This window comes from Psammomys obesus, unplaced genomic scaffold, assembly GCF_907164565.1.
Source record: "Psammomys obesus unplaced genomic scaffold, mPsaObe1.curated_primary_1811, whole genome shotgun sequence".
In the NCBI taxonomy this organism is placed as follows: Eukaryota; Metazoa; Chordata; class Mammalia; order Rodentia; family Muridae; genus Psammomys; species Psammomys obesus.
This window is the reverse complement of record NW_026596109.1, coordinates 2423279-2446970: the sequence shown is the minus strand read 5'-3', so window position 1 is coordinate 2446970 and position 23692 is coordinate 2423279. Positions and strand designations below refer to the sequence as shown.

General features: G+C 38.3%; 1 protein-coding gene across 6 annotated transcripts in view; it reads left to right on the top strand.

Annotated features, from left to right (window-relative positions):
• Dock7 (dedicator of cytokinesis 7) overlaps positions 1-23692 on the top strand; it is a 191754-nt gene that overhangs the window by 87954 nt on the left and 80108 nt on the right. For all 6 annotated transcript variants that reach the window (XM_055628697.1, XM_055628699.1, XM_055628700.1 and 3 more), the window contains exons 15-21: positions 4761-4878; positions 8103-8173; positions 11472-11610; positions 12947-13048; positions 18874-18960; positions 20027-20258; positions 21820-21984. In XM_055628697.1, the coding sequence (XP_055484672.1) occupies positions 4761-4878; positions 8103-8173; positions 11472-11610; positions 12947-13048; positions 18874-18960; positions 20027-20258; positions 21820-21984 (914 nt within the window). The remainder of the gene's footprint in view (positions 1-4760; positions 4879-8102; positions 8174-11471; positions 11611-12946; positions 13049-18873; positions 18961-20026; positions 20259-21819; positions 21985-23692) is intronic.

Genomic DNA, 23692 nt, shown 5'->3' with positions numbered 1-23692 from the left:
CTTTACTATCTACTCAAGAAACATGAAATATTTTTTTAAACATTTGGAAGAGAAGGCAGTTACATGAATAAGGTCTTGTCCTTATGGAATTTGGGCTCCTGGAGAATTAGAGAATTAGAGAATGTTCTAATATATTAGAAATATATCTGTGTATGTGGGTGTGTGTATATGATATATCTATCTCATATATATGATTAACATAATTATATATTGTGGTCTAATTGTAGATTGATGGCACAGTAGTTTTCCTTTTCTGTGTGTCTTACAGGACTGTTTTATTTTATAAATGTCTCTTGAAAATTTAGGGGCAGATGTGGGTTTTGTTGTTTTTTTAAAGACCGGGATCTCTCTGTGTAGCCCTGGCTGGCCTGAACTTACAGAGATCTGTTGGTCTCTGCCTTTTGATTGCTAAAATTATAGATGTTTGCCACCCCACCTATTTTGTGAACTTACTATTTTGACCCTCTGGCATGAGCCCCTGTATCATTCTCTGCTTGTCATAATGAAGCAGTGTAACTTCCTGCTTTGTCTGACTTCAGCTCTAGACCGATTTCTTTGTGGACACCCCACTTGCTTCTCTGTCTTCAGGGGAGACGTTCATGTTGCAAAATCCAAGGCGCTCAGGGGGATCAGTAGCCCCAGTGAGTAAGTGTTGACATCCTCCTTCCCTTCTCTTCCCCTTCTTCGTTTTCCTCCCAGGGTCTCGGGATAGCGCCTGGCACTGCTCTGTGGGCCTTGTGTTCATGATCATCCTGCCTCTACCTCCTGAGGAATTTATCACTTAAACTCCTAGATCAAGTGAAATATTCTGATTCTTCCACAGTTGATGTCCTTAAGAATGATTCCTAGCATGGGAAAAATGATAGGTGGATGTTCTGTATAAAATATCAAGTAAATAGTTCTAGTCCTGATTTGGATCAAAAAACACCAGTATGGCCAATATGGTGGTACATAATTTTGGAGACAGACACAGGAAGATGTATTTCCATGTTAAAGCATTCTCTCTTGTTTACACTTAATAAATGAACAACAAGCAAGTGTTAACCCTTAGTGAGTGTTTAAACTTTAATTTGGAGGGAAGTTTCTTATTCAAAGGAACCAAATTCTTTAGAGAAATGCTCAATTCTAGATTAGTACAGAAAATATTGTCAAGAAGATGTTCTTAAGCAAGAAGTTTAAGACCCATCTCAGCTGTGTAGTAAATTCAAGGCCAGCACAGGCTGCATGGGATCCTTCTCAAAGATACCTACCTACCTACCTACTTACCTACTTAACTAACTGAATAAACAAATAAACAAATAATTAAATAATCTGACTACACCAGACCCTTTCTCAAAAATAAATAAAGAAAAGAAAGTTCATAGCCAAATAAATATATGTCTTTCAAAGCTTCTGCATACCTCTTTAATTATTTTGATCTTTTTACAGGTATTTCTGTTTCCATTAAGCTGCACGTTCACCATAAGAGAATGGCTTTTAAATTCTATTTTTTGATCAAGTTAGTATTGTTAATGTATGTGGGTGTTGGGAGTATAGCAGTGGAGGTTAGAGGACAGTTTTGTGGAGTCATTTCTCATCTTATGCCTTTGTGGGATCCAGGATTGAATTCAGGCTCTCAAGCTTGCATAGCAAGCTCATTACCCGCTGAGACATCTCATTGCGTGTGTGTGTGTGTGTGTGTGTGTGTGTGTGTGTGTGTGTGTGTAGAGGGAGGGAAAGAAAAGGGAGAATATGTAGGGAGATAGCAAGAGAAATCAGAGTTTGGGAGTGTGTATGTGGCTGTGTGACTGCATGGCTTTGCAAGAGACTGGGGTGTGTGTGTGTGTGTGTGTGTGTGTGTGTGTGTGTGTGTGTGTGTCACAGCATGCTGTAGGTTAGGGGACAACTAGCAGTAGTCCATACTGTTTCCACTGAGGTCACCAGGTGTGGTGGCATTATATTTACCTGCTGAGCGGGTTAGCAGTCCAGATCTTCCTTTGACTTCCCATGACCTAACATTCTGTACGGTGTTCATTGGTGGTCAGCAAATATTTCAGTTGGCTAGCTATAGTCATCTTTGATTTCTCACTTTATTAATCACAGATGGGCCATCCTGACGCCTTTTAAATTGCCTTGTGCACTTGTCATTATTTTAGTACTGTGCTCCATTTGATTAGTAATGGTGGATACATGCCTTTTTTTGTCAGACATTCTCATCCCTTATTATTGAAATTTTTATCGTTATTTTATTAAAATATTTAAGCAAAAAGATATATGAAAAAAACTAAAACCATCCACATTAGTATTTTAGAACTGCGGTTTTGCCTACCTTCTCTTTTTGGCTTCTCTTTTTCGTATCGTTCCCCTACCCAAGCTACTACACAGAATTTTCCACAAACATGAAAATGCCACTGTACATCCCTCTTCTGGAATCTTCCTCTCACTTAATCCTCCGCCCAGCGTGCTAGTTAGGTATCACTTACCAGTCCATCGTAGATTGCCCTTTAACCCAGACGCTTAAAACTATAATTGTTTGATAATTTGAAATTCTCTAGAATGTTTGTGTATGTACTAAAATATTTTGGGGACTAGAACCTAAGTCTAAGGATGGAATTCATTTCTGGGTCACAGGTCCAGCACGTGAAGGAATGTAAGCAATAATTGAAATAGTACATTGTATATTTAAACAATAAAAAGCTTGTGTACAATGAACCATGATAGTTGTGGCATAATGCCAGCTCTTAGTAAGTGTCATTAAAAAAAACAGCCTTAGCCGGGTGAGGTGGCACATGCTTTTGATCCTAGCACTCAAGGAGGCAGAGGCAGGCAGATCTCTGTGAGATCGAGGCCAGCCTGGTCTACAAAGCAAGTCCAGGACAGCTACCTCTACACAGAGAAACCCTGTCTTGAAAAGAGAGAGAGAGAGAGAGAGAGAGAGAGAGAGAGAGAAAGGAAAGAAAAGAAATAAAGAGAAAAACAGAAAAGCTAGGCATGACGCTGCACACTTTTAATCTTGAGGTGGAGGCAAGGGCAGGCAGATCTTGGTGTTTGAGCTCAGCGTGGTCCACACAGGGAGGTTCAAGCCGCTCAGTGCCACATAGCAAGAGCCTGTTTCAAAACATAAAATAAAAAATAAATTTAAAAGTTTAGAAGTGCTCGAATAAATAAAATTTCTTTTAAAGGGTTTCAGGCTTGGGAATATTTTGAACTTCTGTTTATTTGGGATGCTTAACGTCGTGGTGTGTAGTATATCCTTTTTATCTTTAATTATTCTTAATTATAAAAAGAGTGTAATAAACTATTTTCACCACACTTATCTATTTCTCTCCTTAGGCTAGAAGCAGATTTGTTGAGTCAAAGATGTGTTTATTAAGATATGTGTATTAAGATAAAAGATATGTTTATTAAAAAGTTATGTATCACCGCTCTCTAGAAAACTTAGATCTCTTTTCATTGCCCCAGCAGTTGGTTTTCAGAGTCTTGTTGTTATTCATATTTTGTTCATCAGCCCTAAGCAATGGTCTTCACATAAAGTAACTCTCATTTTTCATTCTTTAGTTATGTCTTTGGTTGAATTATTTCTCATTTCTTTGTTGGTAGCAGGAACTGTTAAACAGTGTAAGATATACAGTTATGTACTGGAAAGACATCTGTTACATGAAGGGTAGAATATAATTATTTCACAGTAACTATGTGACTCTGTTGTCTCTTTTGTATTGTAATACACATACATATATTTGTATGTGGCTTGTGTGTGCGCAGGCAGACGTTCACATGGATGTCTTTGCATGGTGAGGCCAGAAATCAATTTTAGGTGTCCTCCTCATTGAGCTGTCCAACTTATTTTTTGAGACAACTGACTTTTGAGTTTCACACTGAGCCTATTACTCAAATGATTGGCCTAGATTGGATGTTGAGTAGGGTCTGGGCCGCCTGTCTCTGCTTGTCCCTGCTATCACAGGTATGCCTGCACCTTTTGGGTGGGCTCTGCCCTTAAACTGAGGTCTTCTTGATGCATGGCCAGCACTTTGGTAATGAGCTATTTTCTGGTTTCTACAATATAGTTTTGAATAATAAAGTGGCATTTTGTTCCTTGTAAGTTCTTGATCAGATTTATACCAAAAACACATTTGTGAAGTTCATTTTCTTTGTATCTACTTGGAGGAGCTAAAATAGAATTAAAACTGTCTTTTAAAATCTTTGTAATGTCTTGGCTCATACTTAATTTTCAAAAGCCTCTTATAGAAGAAAGAGAATGTTTGGAGTCTGATTTATTGTCTGTTTTAAGCCTTGAGGTTTAGTCTCATTACATATGAAAACCAGTTAATTAAACTATAATTTAATTAACCAAACCATCATAGACTGAATATCCTTTAGCCCAAATGCTCGAGACCATAAGTACTTGATAATTTGAAATTCTTTAGGATGTTTGCATATTTACTGAAATACCTTGGGGACTGGAACCTACGTCTAAGGATGGAATTCAATCTATGATGGATTGGTTGGATTTTAGTTTATCTGTAAAATTAGGGTATATTTGATTGCTGCTATGTATTTGAATGTTGCTCTAAGGATCAAGTACATGAAAAACACATAGAGCATAGGCACTGGCAACTAGTGACTGAGTATGATTTTACCTGTCTTTAGTGATAGTGAAAGACACATGGTGTTCTTAGATGTACTCGCCAGCATTCACGCGCACAGTATTCCCAGGTGTGCACTCATGACGATAGTAGTCTTCCATGTGCACTCACTATTATTTATACTTTTTGCTTTTACAGAAATCTCCTCTTCATTTACCCTCAAAGTCTTAATTTTGCCAACCGTCAAGGTTCTGCCAGAAATATCACAGTGAAAGTCCAGTTTATGTATGGAGAAGATCCGAGTAACGCAATGCCGGTAAGAATCGTTCTTTACTGTCTCTCTTTTTCATGCTTTATTCAAATACATGATGCTTTTGTGTTCTTGCATATCACTGATTGGCAGCTCCAAAGTATAATGTAATGTGATCTTTCAATGAAATTTCAACTACATTGCTTCCTGAGTAGATAGTAACATGCTTAATTCTAGCTATGATACTTGGCTTCTGTGAAGCACTCTCAGAGATGCAAAGATGAATAAATCTTCCAGTCTAGTGAGTGTAACACAGTGAGAGGCTGCAGTCGAGTCCATCTAGGGAACACCCTCGAAGAATGGGTGGCTTTCCTCTACTTCTGGCTCTGGTGATTCTGATTTTCCTCAGCACCCTTTAGGATGAATGGCAGGCGAGGGAGGGAGGAGGTGAGGTTGTCATCTACAGGGGTTTATAGGTGACCCCTAGAGACTAATCTTGGGTGCACACTGGATTAATCTAGGGAGTTGTTAAAAACTCCCAGTGCCCAGGCTGAGTCTCATCGGAATTAACTCATCTCTGTGGCTCTAAACTAAGTAGCAATTTAAAAACTCTTGAGAACTGATATGTTACTGAAAGATTAATTGAGTCAAAGGAAAAGGTGTTGAGAGGTGGGACAGATGGCTGAGATAATAGCTAAGCATTTTATGAAGAAGTTCCCCTCTCCCTGTTCCAAAGGAAAATGGTTATGACAGTGAGAGTCTAGAAAGCGGACCAAGGAAGGTCCAGGCCTGTCCCTGAGAGTGATGAGTACAGTGAAGTCACCAGTGAGCCACAGCCAAGTCACATGTTAGAAATCTGTTGTGGCTAGCCTGAGGTGATTCTTGACTACCACAGCCACCATTGCTAATGCATTCAAGTCCTGTGACAATAAAGCTTTTGGGGTAAGTGAAACATAGAATGGGCATCTGCCAAAGCTGTAGATTTAGCTCCAGACAGTGCAAATGTAATGAAAATGCTTAGCTAAGCCAGGGTTTGCATTGCTCATTTTATACTTCAAATCTGTCTTTTAATCAAGCTCTTTAGATTGTTCTACTCACGAGGAAAGATGTTTTTTTCCTTTCCTGTTGTCACAGTTATATCCACTTGTCAGTCTCCTTGACATCAGTGAGCACAAATTATTCATCTTTGTATTCTCTTGCAGCGGCTATTTCATATCTTTCATACAGCATGTTGAGTTGGATATTTTCTAAACAGGTTTGCAATGTATTTCTGAGCCTTGAAACTGGCATTTTTCTCTTATTCAGAGCCTTATTTCAGCTAAACAAATGAATGTTTTATTTTAGATGAGGTACTGTATTGTAAAAAGACACTGTGTCTGAACTGCCATGTAAGCCTGAGCTTCGTGAAAGATGTCCTACATGTCAAAGAGTGTTGCATCGTTCACTGTCACTGTCTTCTGTGTCTGAGCACATTCTGGCCTCTTCTTCACAGCACTGGGGACATTTCTCCCACACTGGCAACCAGACCTTCCTCTTTGGTGTTAGGGGAGCATTTTCTCACTCCGTCCACGGTGTGGCTGCATGTGTTAGATTGTGCGCTCCTTGAGGGCAGGGACCCTGTCTCACTCGTCTGTGTGTCTTGATGCTGATTATAGTGCTCGGCACTTAACCTGGTGCTCACCCATGTTGCTGAGGGACAAAATACATGTCAGATGGTCAGAACTGAACACGGTCACTTTGTTCTGTTCTTGCATAGGTAAATATTCTGCTTTGTGAAAAGAGACAGCTTCTAAAGAAAAAAGAGGCTCTGCTCCTTTCACCTGAGTATTATTTATATGAGAATATAATTCTTTTATGTGCAATGGTGTATTACATACAAATATACACATATCGTATAATGCTTTTATAGTTTTAATGGCTGCTATGAAAAAATATAGACATAGGCATAATGCAATTGTTTATATTTTTAAACTATGACTATTCAAGGGGTCTTCATATAATTTGATTACATAATTGTCAGTAAGACAAAACTATAAATTTGTAATTATGGGGCTAAAGTAAAATTTTATAAAAGCATATTAAGGTAACTGGGTCTGGTGGTGCATGCCTTTAATCCCAGTACTTGGCAAGCTGATACAGGAAGATTAAGAATTTAGGCCTGGACTACATATCAAATATCAAATATCAAAGTCCAACCTGGGCTACAAATCTCATACGAAAGTAAGAACAAAATAAACAAATAGAAACATTCTAAGGCATTGGAAAATTGATTAAATAAAGCTTATCAAAGGAATTAAATATTGCTATATTTGCTATTCCTTTAAAATAGAAGCTCCTGCTTGAAATATTAGAAAAGAAACAAATGCCAGTTACCTCCTTTACGAAAGGAATAGGCTGGATCGCTTACAGTGGGATGGTACGCGTGTACTGATGCATATGCAGAGATAGTTGTTGGATTTTAAGCGTTCAATCTGTGCTTTTCTAAGCTGTACTGTCACAGTACTAATGATGACCCTGAGGTCAGTCCCTAACCAGTGTCCCTGGCTCAATTTTGTGTAAGTACTGTACATTTTTAAATGTGGTGGATTTTTAAAATAACACATACGCGTAAGTCTAACCTGGAGCACCTCTATTATGAAATAACTTACAGGGTGTATGTAAAGAGCATAACCTGAAACTAATACTTTTGTACCATTTACGAACAGTTAGTAAATGACCTTCAGCAGTACTCCCATGTTTTCGTAAAGCCACCACTTTGTATAGTACATTTACGCCACCGCAGTAGGGTCATTTTCTTATTATAAGTTCAAAGTAACGTCATGCCCAGAATGTTCACTTTCCTTAAGAAAAAGGCTGAGGATGTCGTTCAGTTGCTAGAGACCTTGCCTAGTGTGTGAAGCCCTGGGGGCATAAGACGAGGCGTGGTGGCACCTGCCTGTCGTCCCAGCATTAGAGTCAAGGCCATCCTCAACTACATGTTCAAGGCCACCTTTGGTCATATGCCTCAAAACTGCAGGGAAAGGGAAGAGGACAAAAATGTATCTTATTACTCAGTGAATAGAAATGTAAGTGTAGAAGCTTTCTGAATGGTTGAATGTCAGTGGGTCTACTATTGAAAACACAGTTGAGCCATTGAGCTTTTAAAGATCGTAAGTAGGCACATTTGTTCTTCACTGGGCTGAGTTTGCCCGTTTTTCTCAAGTAGTTATTAAAGCATACAATTCTTACATAGATATGAAACATCTAGCATTTATTTCAACCAAGTTTCAACATGCTGTTATTTGTTACAGGTAATCTTTGGTAAATCTAGCTGTTCAGAATTTTCAAAGGAAGCCTATACAGCCGTAGTATATCATAACAGGTACTGAATTAAAATATTTCTTTCAAGTTACTCACTTCTTAGTGCCATTGTTAGCATTCACATTCGTATGTTTACCAAATGCTTTGCTGCACTGAATGTGCCAAATTCACGACTGACATCAAAGTGACAATTTTCAGTCTGTAGATATACAGCTCTTCTTGGTAGATGTCTCAAATGTAAGCCTTTGTGCAAAAAACATCTTTTTAAAAAAATTCTGTTTCTTCCTGTATGGTTATTTGTGTTGTACTCTGGTCCTTTGGTCCTTGCCTTATTGTTTTCCTTGGCCACTTCCCCATTTTGTTGAACTCTGCTATGCTCAAGCCCATTGAAGAGGTGATGTGTTCAAGTCCATCATCTTTTGATTTAGTGACTCTCGAGTTTTACATCTATGAGAAATTGCTAACCTTAGCTAGCTCTTATTTTCTTCTTTGCATGTAAGAGGGGTGGTTATTAAATTTAGTTAGAAAAAAAAATCACAAAATTGTCCTATTGGGTGAGCCATCACAGAATTGTGCTTTTTGTATCACATGGACCGTCTGTTAGCTCCTCTTTTTTAGTCTTGGGAGCATTTTGATTTGGTTTTATTTTGTAGTTTCCCCTCATGAACTGTGAGAGAAAAGGAACTGTGTGGGTTTTTCCTGCAGCTTCTGTTTTGTTTTTTCTTTTTTTTCAGTATTTCTAGCTTACTGATTATAGTTGTCAAACTTGAGATCCGTAATTTCTCTCATCACTGCTCAGGTTCTCCCCACACTTGTCTGCCTTTCCTTCTCTTTCAGTGGCAGCAGTGGCCCCTCTCCTGCCCATGACTCACGTCTGCTCCTAGTCCAGTTCACTTCTTCAGGAGATGCTCAGCTCTTGTCTCTTGCTCGCCGCTGGCGTTCTATGGCGCCGTCTGTTACCTCAAAGTATCCCTCGTGCTGCACTGTAACAGACACCAGTCATTCCCTGGTGCTGTTCCGGTGTGTGCTTCCTTGCTCTCCTTTAAACTTCCCTCTTTCTCACCTTCTTCTTGTAGCCACATTTTACTTTGTCTAGCTTTTGAGATTTCCTTCTGCAGTGACCCCGTTTCCAAACAAAATACTAAAACTCTGCTCGTGATCCTCTCCACATTTCTCCTCCTAAGCCATGCTCTGCTCTGCATTCGGTGAACGTGCTAATACTTTAACATGTGCACAGCGTGCTTCCAAGTCCTCTTCAGCCCTGCCCCTTTGCACGCATGCATCTTTTCACTAACAATGAGACACGCTGGTTTGTGTGTCTTGTCTTCTTGGTTTCCATGTTTGGCCTCACTACACTCTGTCTTTCTACTTTTATAATCATTTTTTTTTCTGGTTCAGAATTTGACATCTCTGACGTTCTTCTTTGTTCTCTGGTATTTAATAAAAATTTTAAGTCTTAAAATTCTCCTTTCTGCTTTTTTGTTTTTTTGTTTCTGGGCCTTTCTTGGATCTGTGTTTACTAAATTCTATACGTTCTTTCAGGCCTGTATCAAGTATCATATTGTGATATCATACTTGAAAAAAAAAACTGTTTAACTTTGCTCTAGAAATGCTTAACCTTATGGGTACTACATCAGGAGTTAACAAACATTTTCTACAAAGGATGAAAGAGTTGTAAGCCTGTGGCACACACACCATCTCTTGCAGCTACTGAATTCTGCTGCTGTAGCTCTAAAGCACAACAGTCAATAATGTTACAATAACGTGATATGGCTGTGTTTTAGTAAAACTGTATTAAGGACCCTGAAATTTGAATTTCATGTCAAGAAACAGTATTATTTTGATTTTTAAAGATCATTTAAAAGTATGAAACTCATTCATGATGTTCAGGCTGTATACAACTAGGTGGTAGACTGGTCTTAGCCTGTGAGCATTTGCCAACCCTTGTTTTACAGGGTACCTTTTGACATATGTGTCCAGTTTATTTTCCTACTAAGTTATATGGCTTTGAGGGTAATTGTTATCTTATTTATCTTTTAAAAAAACACAAAAATAAAAATCAAGTCTAAATATGGCAAACCACCATATTGAAATCAGTAATCTTTACACACACTAATAATGTGATTTCAGGAAGAAATGAACCCAAACACTGCATACCAGGAAATATATTTTTTATAAAAGCAACAATTTCTAAAAGTTTCTCATTTTAGCTGGTCATTATTATTGTTGTTTTAATTGTTAGTGGAATTAGCATGGCAATACCATCTGACATTGCTAATAAATCCAGGTTTTTATAATCGTGATGATTGGTGAGGTTCAAATCAAGGTCCACGCCTTCTAGAATGATCACCAGGCACCAGACTCTCAGCTAGCACCAGCTCTTTTGTTACATTATTTAAGCCCTACTTCCGCTTAGTGTTCTGTGATCACATCCACACCTGCCAATGCAGTTTTGAGGTGTATTTGGACAGAAAAAGCACTGACTGACATCTGAGAAAGAAGCTTACCTGGCAGGAAGGACTGCCTTCTCTTTAAAGGTGGCTGGAACCATGACTTACATGTATTTCCATTGACTGTAATTCTGAAAGATGCTGAGAATGGAGAACTAAGATGCCTCCATTGACTTCTGTCCCTTTTATTAGTACATCATGGAAAAACTACCATGGTTCTGTTAAAGTGTCCCTTGAGATGAAGCGTCATGATCATGCGGCGTGACAGTCTTTGTATTCGTGTAATGGGTAGAAGCACTTGTATGCGGCTGAACAAGTGCAATTTGTGGGCTTTCTCTGATTTTGTCTTTATTTTCTTGTGTCAGCAGTAGGGTGTTTGCTAACATTGTTTATTCTTTTTAACCATGAAACGGTTGAAAGAAAACATTCCACAGAGAGGCTAACTTAATGTTAAGGTATCTTTAGAGATATCCTTTCTAAACATGATTGTATTCCAACAAAAGAAAAATGATTTTCTATGGTATGGCTTAAAAGTATATACCTGCAATACTTGTTTGACTATTCTGTGCAGTGTGTGCAAAATTTGGTTCATAAATGTAGTAGCATCCAGTGTGGTGACGATCTCAGTGTCCAGGCAGTAATTATTAATGAATTTCCAAATAGTAGGATGCTTCAGCTCATTAGTAAAAATGTGATGAACTATTTCAGAAACAGTGTTAGCTCCCTCATCTGGAAGTAGAAGTCAATTATTTAGAAACTGAGAATGATGAAAAAATATCCTGGAGTAAAGGAAAAATAATGCATGAACCTGAGTTAATCTTAAGATCATTCAGATAAGTGGATGCAATGTTACTTATTTTAAACAAATTATTGACTATTGATTTTTGTTTTTTATCTCTTTGTATTAAGGTCTCCTGATTTTCATGAAGAAGTCAAGGTTAAACTCCCTGCCACTTTAACTGACCATCACCACTTGCTCTTTACTTTTTATCATGTTAGTTGTCAACAAAAACAAAACACTCCTCTTGAGACCCCAGTTGGATACACAGTAAGTCATTCTGTTATTATATTACGTTAGTATTAAGGGATCTTAAATATCTTAAAATATTATAGAATGTATGTTGCTGGTCACTAATATTTATTATTGATTTATCTTTAGTTAAACAATGATTATTCCTAAATTAGCTGTATACCCAAATCACACACAGAGACTAATTAACCTAGAGCAAAATGCTGGACAATAGTTACTCCATCCTAAACCTCCAAGCACACAGTTTCCTCACCTTCAGATTTCCCACATTATACTTACTTTTAGTCCTATCTTTGCTCTGGTTCATCTCTCCTCCTGGTTCCAGGTCCTCTCCTCTCAGATCTTTCTCCCAGCCTCGTCTCACTCGCTTCCTTCTCCTCTGCTCCGGACCACCCTATTCTGTCCATTGCTCAGCATTGGCTGGTTGTTTTATTGGTAATACAGAGAACAAGTGGTGGCATGTTTACACAAACTTGAGACAGGTGATGCTTAGAATAAGCATCATGATACAATGTCCAGACTAAAACCAGATGGTGGGGTAGAGAAATCAGCATTTGAACAAACAGGGGTAAATTGTATACCTTCCACAAGAACATTATGCCAACAAATGTCGTACTCGGTAGATGGTTCTATTGTTTGAGTACGGCCCATTGATGCTCTGTAATATAAAAATGTGCACTGGTGAGGAAGCGTTCTCATCACAGATGCTCAATAATATCCTTAACTAGCTAATAACTTTCATAAAGGCTTATATGTTGGTTCTGACTATTGGGTGTTTTCTTAATGTAATATAAACACAATAAATTCACTGAGAGAATTTGAATACAAATTTGACAAATAAAAGAAACCCATAGGCAAGAAATTAAAGCCTTTGGATGTTTACAAAAAACTAATTATGGTCAAATTGCCAAGGTCAAAAGCACAGCAAAGGCCAGCATGAGGTGCTGTCACACAAGTTTGTTGTGGAATTTATCCTTCAACTCAAATTGTGGAATTCATATTTGATTCACTAGTTTTTGTCTCATGTTTGTGACAAATTATAATCACTGTAAGGAAATATACGTTTTTTTCCAGCATTCAAGGTTTTTGCTATTTATATTGAAAGTACTGTTTTTAAATAGATTCATTTTGTATTCTTTTCTAGAACTGATTTTTCCTTGACAAATAATGCTACATACTGAATTCTACATGTTAAAATAGTCAGTAATTAAATATCATCAGGGAAATAGAATGCTGAAGGCCATCATTACTTTGGTAGTTAAAACTCCTAATGCCTGTTGATACATGAGAAATTTGGGTTATGTCACATCCTTAAAGCAGGCTGTCCACACAGTGATTTCTTTTTCATTTGCAGTGGATACCAATGCTGCAGAATGGGCGGTTGAAGACTGGGCAGTTCTGCCTTCCAGTCTCACTGGAAAAGCCACCGCAGGCGTATTCCGTGCTCTCTCCAGAGGTCAGTGCCTTTCAGCATGCTTAACTCTCTAGGCTCAGTGAGAGGAGATTTTGATCTTTACCAAACAAAGATTGCTGTTTCTTTTATGTGAATGTAAATAGTAAAGAAATTGATAAATTACCATTTTTCTTTCTAAAACTTTAGAGGTTTTATCTAGGTTTGGTAGCAAACTAGTTCCTAAGTGGCTATGACAGAAGACTGACACAGGTTTGAAGCTAGCCTGGGAATATGTGTGTGTGAATGTGTGTGTGGAATATTAGATTGTGTGTGTAGAGGCCAGAGGTAAACGCGGGTGTCCTCCCCAGTCATTTGATGCCATGTCTTTTGACCAGGGCCTGTCATTGAGTGTTGAGTGCCTCAGTTTATCTGGTTTGATAAGACAGTAACCCCCAGTATCCACCTGCTGTTTCCCCTCCGCTAGCTCTGGTCATGGTGAGCAGTGGTGGCTGTGCCTGGGTGCCTATGTGGGAAGTGAAATAGAGAACACAGGTCCATACACTTGCATGACAAGCATTTCACCAACTGAGCCATCTTCTCAGCCTTGATAATTTAAAAATTTGACATTTATTTATTGCTTGGTTGATTTTGTGTGTGAGCTCACGCTTATGTATATATGCATTTCATCATACGCATGTGTAGGTCAGAGGACAACGTTCTTTTTTCACCGTGTAGATTCCAAGGCTCGAGATTAGATTACAAGGCTTGTCAGCAAAAGCCTTCACCCCACTATGCCATCTTGCTGGCTTAACTGATAGTTTTTGAAACATAAAATTAATGACTAAAAAGTTATATGTTATAATAATTTTGGGAGAATTTATAATCTATGTCATTATAGATATAAAATATAATGCTTTAACTTTTCAATAATTTACAGTGAAGAATCACAAAAAGATAAATAATGAGGAGGCTTAGAGAGACAGCTCAGCAGTCCAGAGCACTTGCTACTTTGTAAAGGACGTAGATTCACTTACCAACACCCAAACCAGGTGGCATGCAACTGCCTGCAGCTCCAGCTCTGAGGAATCCAACATCCTCATCTGGACCCAAAGGCACTTACATACTCCTGCACATATAAACATGTAGACAGACAAACAGACACATGTACACAAATAATAATATAAGTATAATCTTTGCAAACAAACATTAAAACCCAGGTGTGGTGGCTGAGACAGGCAGATCTCTGTGAGTTACGGGCCAGTATGGTCTACAGAGTGAGTCCAGGATAGCCAGGGCTACACAGAGAAACCCTGTCTCAAAAAACAAACCAAACAAACATTAAGTCATTTGATTATACAAATAATGTCTAACATTTGAAATTCATTTCTGCTTCTGTGTGTAGTTATATTTAGATAAAGTGTGTTCACTTTCACGTTACAGCTTGTTTACAGCTCCTGTTGCAAAGGAGAAGTTCTGTTTTATCACTTTCCAGGAATATACACAGTGATGTTTTATCTTCAGCGAACAATGTAGAAACCAGTGTGAGAGATAAATTGTTCCCGTAGTGTTTATAAAGGAGCCTTCTCGTTTTTATTTCTTGAAGTCTGCAGTCCTAGCACCTTCTAAGTAGGTGCTGTTCTTTGCTCCTGTAACCAGCTCAAGGCTGGTGCTGACCGTGGGTCTAGAATATCCAGTGGGAGTTCTTTTGAAGCTTCTTTTCTATGTCAGTTTGTATTTAGTGATCTCACCAGGCCATAGACTATCTTGTTAGTGTTGACCTTCTAAAAGAGTGCAGTTAATATACCATCTTGTTAAATTCTGTCCCTGTTCTTTGCTACCTAATACTTATCTTCTGTGTCAGATTTTCTGCCAACCAGGGAAACATTTTCTGCATTATAGTCCATACAGTTTGTTCCCTCAAGTCCTTTGTTCGCTAAATGTAATCTGAATTAAGGAGAAGCTACCTGTAGCTGTTCTCGGCAAGCCAATCCTGCAGTGGCTCTGTCCCTTCTGTATCCGGGATTTCCAGGCTATGATGTGGACAGTACACTCCAGCTTGTTTTCTGTAGGAGGCTTCTATTTTGGTTCATCTTGAACAAAACGAACTGTCAGAGCCAAATTTCCATGCCTCCTACACCAGAGACCAGAAGCTCACAGGATGGGACTGTGGGCTGTGTGAAGGCAGGGAGTCCCACTCTGCCCATCTCTGCTTCTTGCCTTACTCAGAAAGATCTTCATGAAGAACTACTAGCAGCTGTGGTTCACAGAGCTGCGGTACCTCTGTGAACCCTTCCCTGATGACTAGTAGTGTCTGTCAGTGCTTTTGGCTGGCCACTGGTGAACATAACCTGAGATACATGTGTATTCTCTTTGTGATGCTTGTTTACAGACTGAAGCTCAAGACGGTTTTTCAGATCAGCTTATATATGTAAACAGCCCGCTAGGCTATTGCTCTGACCCTCATACTGTATTCTGTCACTCACTCTGCTCTTACCATTGCACAGAGGTTCTTCCTGAGGCCCAGACCCTTGCACTTCCTTGTCCTGGAAAAGCTGTATCTCATTTTCATCAAACACCCACTCAAATATCTCTGCAGAGAAGTCACCTGTGATTATTCTAAGAAGCAGCTGCTACCACCTGACTTCCTTACTTTGTCTTTTTCCTCCTCGTACTTTCTGTCATTGGCTGTTACTTTTTCTGTAGTCATTCTCTATAGAATATATCTTTTGTGAAGGCAGGATGTCTTTAAGTATTCACAGCGGTACTTAGCTTATTGTAGTCAGTTGGTGAGCATTTGTGAGAGGAACAGAGCAAGGGAAACATGCGTGCTTTCTACTCAAGAGGATAGAGACCTCTGCCGCAGTCACTCACCAGATGCCCATCAGTTGGCATCCACGAGTTTGGGGCATACTTCCTACCAAACCGCAGCAGTGCCTTTGACTTCTACAATGAGCAGGGGTATCATTTCTGTGTATCCATTTTTTTGGGATTATTTTTCTGGTAAAGAAACATTTTTAGTGATAGCTTTATTAGAGAGCTCCAAGGATACCTCAAAGAATGTCCCAAAGTGCTCTCATTCTTGTTGAATACTGTTAGAACCTTAGAATGAAGGAAAGATCTTAGTCACTAACGTGTCTCAGCAGAGGGATGACATCCCTAGATGTCATGGCTTTCAGAGCCATGTTTGATGGGCTTTAGGGAGCAAATTCATAAGAGAGAGAAGGGTTTCAGCCTGGGGCTAGATTTTTTTTCTTCTTGTAGGAGTATGAAACTTGGTGTAGACTATTTGTCATTATTCCCTGGATCTTAAAACGATTTTATTTGTTTATGCCCAACAACATCAAATGAAAATACATTTTTTTTTAACCTCATGATTTATACTTCTAGATGTTTATCTTAGAGATGTATTTACATAATTATGAGAAGATTTTAATATGGAATGTTTTCAATTTGATAGTGGTTGCACTATAGATGGACTGTTATTTATCTTTATAAAACTGTTTCTCAGTTTCTCTCTTAATCTGGCTATCACACAAATAATTGAGACTCCTTTATATTTGTTTAATAATAAGCTTCACAGCACAAGAACTGAACAGTTATTACTCTATTCTTAACCCTGTAAACTAATCTGGTTTCCTCCCAGCATTCATCCCAGAGTTATTTGCACTTTGTAACTTTTCTGCTGAGCTCTCTCTCCTGGTATCTCCTGGACCTCTGCCTGTGGCTGAATGTCCCTTCTCTAACTCCTCCTTCTCTGGCTGGCAGGAAGTCCAGCCCTATTCTCTCCCATGCTCAGTAACTGCTTGTAAGCTGCTTTATTGGTATACCAGGGCACAACTGGAGAACAATGTTTACACACCATTAAGACAGGAGATTCTCAGAACAAGGATTGCAACCAGATATGGAGGGTACAAAAATCAGCATTTGAATTACACAACAACCGTATGCCCATGTTGGACAGTGATAATTTCTAATTTATTATTTTACCTGTAAAATAATATTATATAAAATGTTTTATTTATAATATAGTTGCTCATTAAATCTATTGATTCAAGCGGTGGAACATTAGTAACTTACATCATTTATCATCTCCCCATTCCATTTATTTGCTTTCAAATTTCATTAAATTAGCAGTTTTTAAAAGACTGTGCTAAAAATGTACATGACATTTTTATTTTATTATTTTTTTTAGTTTGTGATTTTTTTAAATTATTTTTATTTTTATTAATTACAGTTTATTCACTTTGTATCCCCCTGTACCTCCCTCCCTCCTACCCTCCCAATCACACCCTCCCTCTTCCCCACCCGTGTTCCTCTCCCAGTCCACTGAAAAGGGAGGCCCTCCTCCCCTTCCCTCTGACCCTAGTCTATTAGGTCTCATCAGGAGTGGCTGCATTGTCTTCCTCTGTGGCCTGGTAAGGCTGCTTCCCCCTCAGGGGGAGGTGATCAAATAGCAGGCCAATCAGTTCATGTCAGAGACAGTCCCTGTCCCCATTACTATAGAGGCCACTTGGATACTGAACTGACATAGGCCACCTCTGTTCAGGGGTTCCAGGCCATCTCCATGAATGGTCCTTGGCTGGACCCCTGTGCCCAGATTTTTAGGAACTGTTGCTCTCCTTGTGGAGCTTCTGTCCTCTTCTGGTCTTACTATCTCCCATTTCTTTTATAAGATTCCCTTTACTCTGCCCAAAGTTTGGCTATGAGTCTCAACATCTGCCTCGATACCCTGCAGGGTAGAGTTTCAGAGGCCCTCTGTGGTAGGCTCTTGTCCTGTTCCCTCTTTTCTCCCTCCTCTGATGTCCATCCTCTTTGCCTTTCTGAATGGGGATTGAGCATCTTAGCCAGAGTCCTCCTTCCTGATTAGCTTCTTTAGGTGTACAGATTTTAGTATGTTTATCCTATATTATATGTCTAATATCCACTTATGAGTGAATATATACCCTGTATGTCTTTCTGCTTCTGGGATACCTCACTCAGGATGATCTTTTCCAGTTCCCACCATTTACCTGCAAATTTCATGATTTCCTTGTTTTTTATCGCTGAGTAATATTCCATGTATGTGACATTTTTAAAGAGTGCCCAGATACTTATGTTGCAAATTACCAGACCATAGAAATACTGAAATTATAAACAGGTTATACATTTTATCTACATAGTCTTTAAAGGGGAAAAAATATTTTTGAAGTTTCAAACCTTGTTATTTGCCTCAGTAGAGGGATTGGATCGCTGATTTTGTGTGGGAATTTGAAATGGGAACCTGGCTGGACTAGGTTTTTTTTTTCTACACATAAAAAGGCCACAAGGTTGGGTGTGTGTCTGTGATGTTTGGCTTGTTTGGCAAGACTACAGGTCCTTCTGATTTTTCATCTGTGTTAAGGATGTTTGTTCCCTGATTGCTGGACTATGTTTGGATTGCCATTCTCTCACATCTAGTCCTGGATATATAAAGCACAAATAAAACAGAAGAAACCTGCTTTTGGGGTTTTGCTGGCTGAGGTTGCTAGCCTATATCTTCTTCTTTTCACCTTTCAAAGTCTTTGCATTCAATTTTTTAATTATATCAGTTTTATTTGTGTGAAACAAAAGGAATCTAGTGTATATACTTGCTTATATTGAGAGGCCTCGGGGGAGTTGGAAGGAGAAAGTGGAATATATATATAATGTATTTTATGTGTATGTATGTAATATATGTATATATGTACACACATACATGTGTATACATGTACACACACAGAATACATTGTATATTTGTATGGCGTTCTCAAAGAATAAATAAAAATAGCAATTTCCACAGTATTTTTAGTCATTAAGGTTTGGAGTTACTGAGTTTGCTGAGTTCATAATACCTTTGCAGGTGTATGACTGCTCTGCCTGGTGTCTTACAGGTTCCTCTGCCTGGTATGAAGTGGGTAGATAACCACAAAGGTGTATTTAATGTTGAAGTTGTTGCTGTTTCGTCCATTCACACACAAGTGAGTTTTTATAATCAGATTCCACGTAAATGAATTGAACATATTATCTTCTAAGTCATATCTGTTCTCTTGCAAGAATTTAGGAATATAGGTTGATTAAAAATATAGATTTAGACTTTTTCATTAACTGCCATTAAATACTTTGTCTTTTAAATGCCATTGATGTATTTTGAACAAATTATGCTCTTTTTCCCATTCTTAATTTCTAGTGCCGGGCAAAATAAGAGTAGAAAAATCTATTGCAAGCTCATTTAATTCTGGCAGAGTCAAATGTCTCAGGTGGAAAGTTTTTGAGGTCATTTGCTCATGGTTTTTCACTGTGTTAGTGGTAAGGAGGGACACTGAATAAGAGTGGACAGGCTCGGTTAGGAGACAAATCCACCAGCAGTCTGAACGGAGAACATTTTAGATACAGACCTTTCAAAACATTCAAGATGATTTGCTATTAAGTGGACGTTAAGAGAATTCTGTGATAACAACAGATAACAGACAGAGATTTTTCAAGGAAGAATCTTAGAAGTCCAAAGAAAGCTCTGGCAAGAAGATGCAGTTGCTGTAAGGACATGTAGCATTTTGTGGTGTCAAAATAACCTGGCGGAGAGCGCCAGCCATAGGAACATCTGTACCTTTAGCCACCACTAGGAAAGTAAAAATGAGCCTTTCAAATCGTCCATCCCCGCAGATTACAGCTAATAAGGAGGTAGCATGGGTGGAGAGACCCAGCTTCTCTATTGCACAGTGTTACAAGGGAGATGGAGCTAAATGACAGTGAGACAGCAACAGACACAGGTTACTGAAATACCTGCCATGAGAATTGAGCTCCAAAAAAATTGGCAAACTCAAACCGAAAATGAGATTCAAGGATTCCTTGAGTACTGAGTATTGGAAATGGCTGTCTCACAATGATCCGTAAAAAGGGATATATTAAATTGTAAAGTGTTTGTGTATACCTGTATGTGGTTTTATTTTTTTTTTCTTCATCAATTAATAGTAGTGTTCTGAAGTTCTTGAGGATTTGGGAATTAACATGGGTAGTGTTTAGTTCTGTGTTTGTTCTTTGTTTTAGGATCCTTATCTTGACAAATTCTTTGCTCTTGTCAACGCTCTGGATGAACACATGTTCCCGGTCCGAATTGGGGACATGCGGATCATGGAAAACAACTTAGAGAGTGAGCTCAAAAGTAGCATTTCAGCCTTGAGTTCTTCACAGCTAGAACCCGTGGTCCGGTTTCTTCATCTTCTGCTTGACAAACTGATACTTTTAGTTGTTAGACCGCCTGTGATTGCTGGCCAAATAGGTAATTAAGTTTACGTGGGAAACAGCACAAATTTATAATTTTGCATTTCTAACTTAGATTTTTAAAGAATTATTTCTGTTTGCTATTTTTGTTGAACCACAGCCAACATTTAACCCAAGCAGCTGGCTATAGAATACATCTCATTCCTGACAAGTGTCCGCTGATCAAGTTTTTAAGTATAGTTTAGTCTAATGAAGGAAGAAATGTAGGAAGTTTGGTTAGAAGGGAAAGATGGGTTGAGTGGAGGATTAAGAATGGATTTGATGGTGCACTGTGGCTGTTCCAGAGGATCCAGGTTCAATTTCTAACCCCCACATGGAGGCTTACAACTATCTGTAACTCCATATCAGAAGGATCTAACACCCCCTTCTGGCCTGTTCAGGCATGCAAGTGATACACAGAAACACATGTAGGTAAAATACGCATACATGTCAAATAAGATAAAAATTAAAAAGTGAATGTGAGCATGTTTACATAAATCTTTTTGCAAAATAGGAGAAAAATGCAAGATGATGGAGTGTGAAAAGAATCACTAAAGCATATTCACAGAATGAAAATGAAATTAGATCTCTCATGGGTGTTGCTTTTTCTTGGAAAGGTGATAGGAGTTTCAGTTCTAATAAGTTTGTAGACAGATTTGAGGCCTTTCATGCTTTATGCCTGTTCTGAGTGCTATAGAAGGTAAGAATTGCTAGGAAGGGAGTAAGATGGATTTTTTTAAATGTAATATAATTTAAATTTTATTTTATGTGTATGGGAGTATTGCCTGATATGTATGAATATATATATATGTATATATATATATACATATACATGTACATATATATATGTATATATATATATATTCATACATATACTTATATAATAATACCTCATGCATGTCTGATACCTGTGAAGGCCAGAATAGGGCATCAGATCTCTGGAGACCCAGTTAATGGTTGTGAGCCATCACCAGGGTGGTAGAAAGCAAGCCTTGGTCCTTTGGAAGAGCAGTCAGTGCTGTTAACATCTGAGCCATCTCTCCAGGCCCTGGCCCTGGCTTTGGGAAGGATTCTGCTGATTTGGAATAGTTCCAATGAGGGGAAGAAAGAAAAGGAATTAACCAGAAAGCAGAAGACTGCTAAACCCACTCAGGATTCTGTCTTGCCCTCTTGCCCTTTTAGTTCAGTACATGTTCATTAATCCTTCAAATAGCCACCTCACTTGATTATCTCATACTAGGAAACTCAGTTGGCCTCCTTTATCTGTCCATAGTTCTCTGACATGATTAAATACGTCAAGGAACTTTGTTCAGATGTTACTTGGGCAGTGTTTCTGTTTTAACTAATCTGACACAGTTTTCACATTAAATTCATAAAATGTGTTTCTGCTCCTTTTGTTTTCAAGATTACTTTTTGTTGAGCTAGTACAAAATATCAAAATCATAATATTTCTATATCTTATACACTTACTGTATCAGTCATTCTACTTACAGCCTTTTGTAATAGGGAAGAGCCTTCTTCTATGTGGAACTGCAAATCTAAAAATATTAAAGCAAAAATATTTTCTTCTTTCTGAAAAGTTAATCTAGGGCAAGCATCTTTTGAAGCTATGGCATCAATTATAAATCGACTTCACAAAAACTTAGAAGGAAACCATGACCAGCACGGCAGGAACAACCTTCTCGCATCATACATCTATTATGTGTTCCGCCTGCCAAATACTTACCCTAACTCCCCGTCACCAGGTATTTTATTCTTTTGAGCATTAAAGTGTCTTTCATGAAGTATTCATGCCGAGACTGCAGCAGTCATGTAGTCCATGGTGTGAGTCACGCATTCGCAATATCTGTCCATTCTCTACTAAGGAACGTTCACTGTGTTAGTCATTGAAGGGCATGTTTCATTTTAAAATACTGTCATATATGCAGCTTTCTTTAAGTTGAATTGGAGAGCTTGGTTAAATTAATTATTGGGAACGAACCATGACGATCACTTTTTCCATCCCTGCATTTTATCATTTCTTGTTAAAATTAATAGGACATTTTATTTGTCATTCAGAGTGGTTCTGAACGTTTCAGGAGATGCATGGTAGACTAAGATTCTGTTAGCCCTATAAGATCTATAGTAATATAAAAATGGTTGTTTAGAAAACTTACACTTTGTTGATGACAGGTAAAATAACCTAAGCTTTCTGAATATTAAAGCCTCGATTAGTTACTTTTGTTTGATGCTGATGATTGTGGTGTTTGTGAGGGATGCTTGAGTTTGAATTTCCACTTAGTTAACTATTGAACTGTTGCAACTGCTTACCTGTGGTAGAAACAATCACTCATCTCTAGTGATGATGGTTCGTGTCCCTTTGCAGCTATTGGCAATGTACTGGTTTAAGCTTTAGCCAGGGATTTCTTTTCTTCGTTGTGGAAAGAAGGAACGTTTGTCTTCTATCCTGGCCCACAATTACTGTCTTGATGTTAAGCTGTAGAACTTGAGAATCTAAGCATGTGAGTGATAGTGGTATACCTGGAATACTTCTCCATGTGCCTTTGTGTTTAGTTCATTATTAAGCTTGCACACATTTTAGATGTAACCTTTTTTTTTGTCCTGACCAAAAAAAAAAAAAAAAAAAAAGTATGCACATTAATTAGTTTTCAGATTTGTATCATTTTCAGTAAGATATTTTAAAATATTCTACAATTCAAAGGCATGGATAGAACTGAGGAGGAGATGGCTTATTCTGCAAATACTTATCATACAATCATGGGGACCTCAGAACCCATGTTAAGAAGACACACCTACATAAATCTGTACGCACTCTCACAGAATATGCATTTGTACACACATACACAAAAAGATGTATATAATGAATATAATTTGCTAGATATTTTTGCTTTTATGGTACATGTTTAAAAGAAGATATAATGCTTTATTTTATTTAAACAAAGGAATTCTTTGTTTTTTATAACCTAGGCTCTTAGACTTGTCTTTAGTTTTGTGTGTGTGAAACAAAGGTGCTATTTTATTATTTTTCTTATCACTCATGAAGATAGAGAAATAAAAACATGCTTTCGTTGAAGTGATGTTGGTAATAAATTGGATGGCCCTGCAGTGACCATATATATGTCAGTGGGGCAGGGCAGGAAGTGTAGGCAAAAAGGGGACAGAAGAGGTATCAGATGCCACATTTTGGGTCCTAGACAAAACTATATTTGAATAAAAGAAGTGTTTGTGAGTTTCTTATTGGTTTAATTTTTTTTATTGTTCGTGAAATATAGAAACATTCACTCTGGTTGTAGAAACAGGCAAATCTCTGTGAGTTCTAGGTCAGCCTGGTCTTCAAAGCAAGTCCAGGACAGCCAAGGCTACATGGAGAAACCCTGTCTTGAAAAAACAGCCTCCGTATATACATACACACACACACACACACACACACACACACACACACACACACACACA